This window comes from Zalophus californianus, chromosome 1 (assembly GCF_009762305.2).
Source record: "Zalophus californianus isolate mZalCal1 chromosome 1, mZalCal1.pri.v2, whole genome shotgun sequence".
Taxonomy (NCBI): Eukaryota; Metazoa; Chordata; class Mammalia; order Carnivora; family Otariidae; genus Zalophus; species Zalophus californianus.
This window is the reverse complement of record NC_045595.1, coordinates 212,056,223-212,064,099: the sequence shown is the minus strand read 5'-3', so window position 1 is coordinate 212,064,099 and position 7,877 is coordinate 212,056,223. Positions and strand designations below refer to the sequence as shown.

Below are 7,877 nucleotides of genomic sequence, written 5' to 3'. Positions count from 1 at the left end.
CCATGGTACAATCCACTACCCATCATTTTGGGGCTCCAGTTGCAGGTTCTGCCTATCTCCTGACTGCCTCTAACTCTCACACCCCTTTTGCCCCCTCTGCGTCAGGGCCTTTGCGCGCGCGCGCACGCACACACACACACAGACACACACACGCGCGCGCGCGCACGCGCGCGCGCCTTCATATGCCCTTGTACCAACCTCCCCCCTTCTGGGAGGCACCTCACTCCTGTCTTTAGCATTGGGTATCCAGCACAGATCCATCACAGCATCTGTGGTTCTCTCTGCTCTACTGTTCTCAGGGCTTTTGCATAATAAGTGTCAAAAATGGCACTATCCTGTGAACCAGATCTAGGTTCCTAATCCCGGATCTGTCAAGCTAGCCTGTCTCCTTAGCAAACTCCCCTCTGGGCCAGTTTCTAGGGTTTTTCTTTCCCAGAACAGTGGCAGGGAGGGGCTGAGGGGAAGCCAGGGAGGACCCCTCTGCTGCCACACCAGGGCCAGAATTCCCCACTGATGGTATCAACCAGGCCGGAGCACCGGGAATGCTAGGTGAGAGAGCACTGGGAATGGTAGGTGAGAGAAGGCTAAGCGCTTGGGTGCAGCCAACCCAACTCAAGGTCAAATCCGTCCCGTAACAGCTGCAGAAAATACATGCGAATCACTATTTTGTGATTTAGGCCCTTCATTCGGCCTTGGACAATCTCGGGCTAGTGTTTGTGGCATTTCCTACTAATGGGAGCTGAGTCTGCCAGGTGAGGGGCGCAGGAGGCATGCCTCGCACGCGCACACGCACATGCACACAATTCTTAACAAATGACCCATCCCTGCGAAGTTGGGGCGTTTTTCCTGAGACCCTCCTTGGGGGAGCACGCAGCCCGTGAGGGGAGGCTCCAGACCCTCCAGACTTCAGGGTGCGAGTTGCGGATTTCTAGGGACTTTCCAAGTATGTTAAAACCAGACAGTGTCTTGCTGTTGGGCAGATGGTGATCCTAGAAATCACCCTTCCACGCGCACAGGCGCGCACACACGCGCACGAAAGCCAAGCCCGCGGGCCCCACCGCAGACCTGGGGTCCAGCTAAGTGGAAAACCCCGCGCCCTGAGCTGTCGCGGCGCCACGCCGGAGGCACGTCCCCGCTGGGGGAAGCCGGCCATCCCGCCCCCCACCGCGTCCCCGCCACGGCCCGCGTGGCGTGGCGGGGACCGGCAGGCGCGCGGGACCGCGTGGGGGCGGGGACCGGCAGGCGCGCGGGGCCGCGGGGCCTTTAAGGGACCGGGGGTGGGGGGGGTGGCGGGGCGGGCCGCGGGGGGACGCGGCCGCGAGGGCCCGGGCGCAGGGGCGGTCCTGGCCCCGCAGGCCCCGCCCCCGCCCAGGCCCCGCCCCCGCCCCGCCCCGGCCCGAGCCTCCTCCGGCCACTGCTGGGCCGCGGGCGGGACGCCCTGGGCGGCGCGCGGAGGAGGAAGCGCGCGGGCAGCGGCCCGGGACCTGCCCAGACGCGCTAGTCGGGAACGCCGAGCGCCGCGTCCCCATTTTCCAGGTGTGCGGGGCTGGGGCGCAGTCCCGGGCCGCGGCCGTCGTGCGCCGGCCGGGCATTTCTTCCCGCTCACGCCGCGCGGCAGCCCGGCCTCCGGGCCCGCGCCGCCAGCCGCCGACCCAGCCCCGCCGCGCCCCGTCCACGCCCCCCTCCCCCCCCTCCCCCGCGAGCCGGGCCGGCCGCGCGCTCATGTCCTGAGCTCGCCGCCCGCGGGCTCTGCGCCCCCCAGGCCCGGGGCTGCCCTGGCAAGTTGGGGCGAGGCGCGCCGGGTATGCGCCATCACCATGTCCCGCCTGAGCTCGTGGCTCGGTGAGGTCCAGTGGCTGGTCTTGGTGTCGCTCTTCGTCGTGGCCCTGGGCACGGTGGGCCTGTACCTGGCGCAGTGGGCGCTGGCCAGGGCGCGACCCCGGCCCCCGCGGCGGGCTGCCGAGCCTGGCGAGGGCCGGCGCCCCGAGTCCGACGCGCTGCTCGCCTGGATCCTGACGCTGAACAGCTGGAGGAGCCGGTGGCAGGCCGCCTGGGTGACCGCCCTGAATGATGAGGCCAAACGGAAAGGGGTGAGTGTCTGTGAGGGCGGGTCGTGGCTGCGAGGCTGATGGCCCGGTGCCGGCAGTAAGGGCAGAGCTCTTCCCTGGAGCCTCGCCACCGCCCTGGACTGATGGAAGTGAGGCTTCCCCGCGGCGGAGCATTCTTGAAAGTTAGGAGAAAGACCGGGGAGAGGGGAATCAAGACAAAGCAATTAGATGGTATTCATCACCCATCAGGTGTGCCGGGCCCGGGCTCCACCGCAGGGACGTGCTGGCCTTGGATGGGACTTGTTGGAGGGGCCCCCTGCCCTTCCTGGAGTCCCGGGTGTCTTCCGGGACCCAGCTGGATACTTACTGCGTTCACACCTGATAGATGAATAACTGTGACCCAAATATGATTCCATCTATAGAAATGAATTTTTTCCAAGAACATATTTCCCAAAGGTTTGCACCCCTTGGCTTATGGAAGTAGTCGCTTTTGTTGTGGGCCAGCCACCTGCCAGACATGGTCTTGGGGACTTTCAGTACATATATCTTCTTTTTGGATCCTCACAACTCCTGGGACGGAGGTGTTGTCCACATTTTACAGGTGGGGAAACTGAGGCCTAGACAGGTTAGGTGACCGGCCCAAGGTCACACGGCCTGTGGGTGGCAGAGCGGGCATTGAACTCCGCTGCCTCCTACCTCCCAGCTCGGGGGCTCACTACCTCACTCTGCCACCACACTCTCCCGCGGTTGTTTCTTCCACAGTTAATTCCTTGGTGACTTATTTTTACTTTAAGACATCTTCGTTTCATGACAAGCTCCTGGCGTCTACAATTTCCGGGCATTCCCTGAGAGGAATTAAGGCCTGGTGTGTTTGGGGAAGTGCCTGACAAGCCTTTGCTCATCACCCTTGCTTTTGTCTTCCTCCACCTGGCTCCTCCACCTGCTTGCGAGGCTCCGTGGAGAAGCCTGTGGCCATTCGCTTTAAAAGTAGTGAGTGCTTCATGTCTGGATCCCTCACCCTCCGAAATATTCCCTAGGGGGCCCTCTGCCTGGTCTTTGCGCCATGGCCTTGACTCACACAGCCATGGATTTTAAAAACAAGAAGTCTTTGAGTGTAAATGAGTATAAATTCATTAACTCAAAAGAACGTGTGTTCTGAACTATTGAAAAAATTCACTCTACCTTTTGGATGAAAAAAGCCTTCAAGGTCAGTTGACTGCCGTCTGTCTTGATGCCTAGAATCTGTACCCCAGCTGTCCAGAGCTGGACATCTCCTATTCAGGGGAACCACCCCATCTCTCCCCTGACCGCCTCTTTTTAAGTAGGCTCCACACCCAACATGGGGCTTGAACTCACGACCCTGAGATCAAGAGTCGCATGCTCCACTGACTGAGCCAGCCAGGAGCCCCGGAACCGCCCCATCTAAAGCCATGTGACCCCACACATGTGAGCAAACACAGATTTGTTTCCCCAGGAATCTGCTGTCTTTGGCGACCTAACTGACCTGCTATCACAGGCCTGGGTTCTGCAGCTGAGTCTACTCTGGGCTGGTGGTGTGCGCAGGTGGGAGCCTTGCCCCCGTTCTCTGCAAAATTTGAGCGAGTATGGGCTGAATGATCTGTAGAAGCCTTCGCTTCTAACCGTGGGACTCTTGCCTCCTGCAGATTTGGGATAGTCCTGCTTACATCATGTTGCTTCCTGTCATGACATTTCTTGATTGGCTTCAGAAAATAGGATTGCCTTAGGATGCTTCCAGATTGCCCATGCATGCGCTTGGCGTGTTGAAGAAGAAGGGAGGAACACGCTGCTCTGGGATTTGTCTTTGCTTGGTCAGGTAAAGCAGAGAACACCAAAAAAAAAAAAAAAAAAAAAAAAAAAAAAAATGCCTGAAGCTTTCACCCAGATCACCTGCATTTTTGTGTGGGAGCAAGAGGGACTCTGTGTTCTGGGAGACAGAGATTTGGTTTGCGTGTTCCCTCTTCTCTACCTGCTGCTGACCATGCACCGTGGAGCTTTAGACATCAGTCGTTGCAGACTCCTGCCTGGAAGTGGCAATACCCCGGGGTCAAGCTGAAAATGTGCCGAGTCTTTCATGGTTTGGGAGGACGCAGCTTGGTTGTGATTGTGTTGTCAGAGGTGGATTGGGTGTGTGTGTGTGTGTGTGTGTTGGAAACCTCTGCCCTCCCTGATGCCTGGAAACATTGCTTGATTTGAAATCAAATGACAGGTTTTGCAGACAGATAGGATCTGGGTAAGTGACTTGGCATAGCCTGCTGTCTCGGGCCACCCCTGTCACTGCACTGGGTGAGCTGGTGTGACGTGAGTGGGTGTCCCGACCCTGGCGGCCGGCCCTGCAGGAGTTTCTCTTTGTCCCCCTCCAGCTCCATTCCCACTGACTCCCACTAATCCCCGATTAGGGTTGACACTCGGAGCCTGCCCTCCTCTGGAGAGCAACAGCTTAGTGGTGCTCGCCCGCCCCTGCCCTGCCCTGGTGGACCCCTTCTCTGCCTGTCGCTGGGGCTTGAGGACGCGCCAGATGGAAGTTAACCATGCCTGGCATCTTCCATGCAGAGGGAATTCTCTGTGGATGGAGACAGGAGCTCCTCCCAATTTAATCTCTGCTCCAGCCTTGAATTTTAAGACTGGAAGGGACCCTAAACTCCTGTACAGAGCGCCCTCCGTCTGCTGGAGAGGCTTGCCCGGGCTGACCTAGCTCCTGGGTGGGTGTCAGTGTGGTCTGCCTGCGTCTGTTGTCACATTCCCCCGTGGACAGCAAGTTTAACTTTGAGACCCACATGCTCCGTTCATTGAGGCACAGCAGGAAAGGGTGAAAGGGCGTGATTGTTTGACCTGCTGTCCTAACAATGGGGCTCGTATCTCCCAGCATCTGAGGGCTGGTCGCTAACTTGTGGACTCTCCTTTGACCCTGGCCATTGACTATGGCACTGCAGGCTTCCCGTGTCAGACGGGCCCCTGGGGTTCCAGCCCTCACTCCAGAAGCATTTGTAAACTAGACAGGATGGTGATTTGGGGAGACACAAGGGGAAACCATCGTCGCTGTACCAGCTGGTCAGGCAGACGCCAGGTGTTTTAAAAGCCGAGGCAAGCTGCCTGGAGAGCTTCGAGAAAATCCACATGCTCCCCGACCCCCCAGTTCGGACTTGGTAGGTTGGCAGGGCGCATACCGTGGTCTTCACGGGCTCCCCAGGTGGCTTCTCGCCAGTGAGAAGCCCCTAGGTGCACACCTGTCCCTCAGCCAGCCCCCAGTCAGGGTCCCTCCCACCCAGTGACGTCTCCCATCTGGTGCCGCAAACACCGAATTTCTGTTGACCTGGTGGCCCTTCAGTCACGGAGAACAGAAAGCTCCCAGAGCTGGCTCAGTTGCTAGTCTGGAAACCAGTACCCCCTTACTTCTGTGAACGTTTATGAAGTGGTTTGTGGTGATCATCAGTTACCCCTCCAGTTACCCCAACACCCACCTGGGAGGCTTTGGAAGCCAGGGTCCTTGTGGACAGGCAGCCCCTCCCAAAGCTGATGCTGCTGGGCCACACGCGGGGAACAGTGGCTGCAGAGCGAGGGCTGTGTCCTGTGGCTGGTGTTCCGGGTTCATCTAGGACTGGACTGCCCAGCTTGGCAGAGGCCCTGAGTTAGGAGGGTCACCAAAACTATTTGTTGCTTTAGTCATTTGCCTGAGGATTTTTTTAAGAGGAATGTTCTCAATGTAAATGACCAAGACTGTGGGACCATTTGTGGTCTTTGTAAAAAAAAAAAAAAAAAAAAAAAAAGACACTGTGTGAACTTAAAACATGTTATTAATAGCTCTGATCTATATATGAGCTTTGACATTTTAAAAAGTGAACACAGCGACAAGACTTCACAGTTTTCCTATTTCACAACCAACTTTGAGTGGCGCTTACAAAAATCTAAACTCCCTGAGCAGCGTCGGTGGCCACGAAATGGGAGGTCGGTTGGCAAGAACGTGAAGGTGACTTTGGGTCAGGGCCGTGGCTCTGCCCCGCCCCCTAACCGATTGCCTTTCTGCTGCTCAAACATTCAGGGTTTTCTCCCATGTGGGGCCCTCCCATAGGTCATTCCTTTCCTCTTGAACACTTAATTAACCTTTCTCATTCTTTGACTTCTATAAACCTTCAGGTCTCAGCGCAGAGGTCCCCCCTCCTCCCATCCAAGAGGGTGCTGCCCCACCCCCACCCAGGCCACCTGTCCTGTCACCACACCTTGTGTCCTCATCGGCTCCCGGGATTGTGGACGAGCCCAGAGAGCCCTGTCTGTGCCCCGCGCAAGGCAGGCTCAGAGCAGGCGGCGGCCAGGAGATGAATGACAGGCCCTGGTAGGAACTTGTCACCAGACGGGGAGGAATGGTGGCGATGTGCATCACCCTGTCTGGACACAGGCCTTCCCTGCCTGGGAGCTGGCCAAGCCTGGGCAAGACAAGCTGTTTAATGTGCTTGGTTTTTCACTTCTAAAGAAGCAACAGTCAAGGAGGCTCACTGATGACTTTGCAAATTGCCAATATGAAACCCGGGACTAGGCTCCAGTTCCGGCTGTTCTTTGCCCTCACCCATTCTCCCAAAGAGACAGGAATTGAGGGGAAGGAAGAGTGGGTGTAGTGTTAACGTCAACTAAAATGCAGCCAAAGCTAACTTCCATTCCTATCGGCCAGGTCGTGGGTTGCTGAGGCGGGAGGGGACTTTTTGAGCAGCTTGGAAGAAGCCGTGTTTGCACTGCTGAGGCTGGAAGGCAATTCCGGGGCTGTGTGACCTTGGGCAAGCCCTGACTTCTCTGTGCTTCATCTGTAGGAGAGGATGACTTTGGGTTCAGTCTGGAAAACAGAATCCGCTGTGAGCGGGATGAGGTCTGTGTGAGGTATTTAGCAAATAGCCAATAAAGGTGGGCTGTTTTCTTGTAAAGTCTCCCTTAAAAAAAAAAAAAACTTTTTAGGTTTTACTGCTTTTAGATACATAGAAAAGTTGCAAAGATAATTCAGAGTTTCCATACATTCCTCACCCAGCCTTACATAACCACAGCACAACATCAGAACCAAGAAATTAACATTGGCACAATGTTACCATAATTCCTAGTGCAGTGATATTAACAATGTGGCATGTAAAAAATTAACATTGGCACAAAGCCTTTAAACTGAAGGCCTGACTTGAATTTCACCTAGTCTACCAGTTTCCTTTTATTGTTCCAGGATCCTATTAGGTCCGACGGCACTGAGCTGCGACTTCTCCCAGTCTTGCAAAGTCTGTAACGGTTCCCTAGTCTTTCCTTGTCTTTCACGACCTTGACACCTCACGACCTCGGAAGAGGACTGATGGTTATTTTGCCAAATGTTGCTCAATTTGGTGTTTTCACAGACTTGGACCGAGGTTATACAAACCACAGAAGTGATGTGCCCCTATTAATGTCCCATAGCGTGGGCTTTGTGACGTCGGAGTTCTTACTGCGGGGGCATTGGCCTTGATCCCCTGGTGAGGGCAGTTTCTGCTGGGTTTTCTTCCTTATACCTTGTGTCTCTTCTCCTGTCATCCTCTTGGTGGTGAACAGCTATCTTGGGGAGCTACTTTGAGACTGTTACAAATCCTGTTACTCGTCAACCTTCTGCTCACTGATTTTGGCATCCATTGTGTATCTGGTCTGCTGGATGATGGTTCTCTGTTTCCTTCTCTCCTTCTACATGGATTTATGGCAATTCTCCTGCAAGAAAGAGCTCCCACTTCTCCATGCCCTCGATGACTTGCCTCCGTGTGGACTCACAGATACTTATTTTATTCTGCAGCTTATAATCTGATGCCATGGCTGCTTGCT

At 56.0% G+C, this 7,877-nt stretch overlaps 1 protein-coding gene across 3 annotated transcripts in view; it reads left to right on the top strand.

The window, feature by feature from the left end:
• The first annotated feature begins 1,422 nt into the window (after positions 1-1,422).
• The window catches only part of C2CD2 (C2 calcium dependent domain containing 2), a 52,127-nt gene continuing 45,672 nt past the window's right edge, over positions 1,423-7,877 (top strand). The window contains exon 1 of one of the 3 annotated variants that reach the window (XM_027583884.2): positions 1,423-2,090. In XM_027583884.2, coding sequence (XP_027439685.1) covers positions 1,818-2,090 — 273 coding nt within the window. In that variant the 5' untranslated portion in view covers positions 1,423-1,817. Of the gene's footprint in view, positions 2,091-3,778; positions 3,883-7,877 lie in introns of those variants that run through there. The other 2 variants (XM_027583886.2, XM_027583885.2) reach the window with 2 other exon arrangements.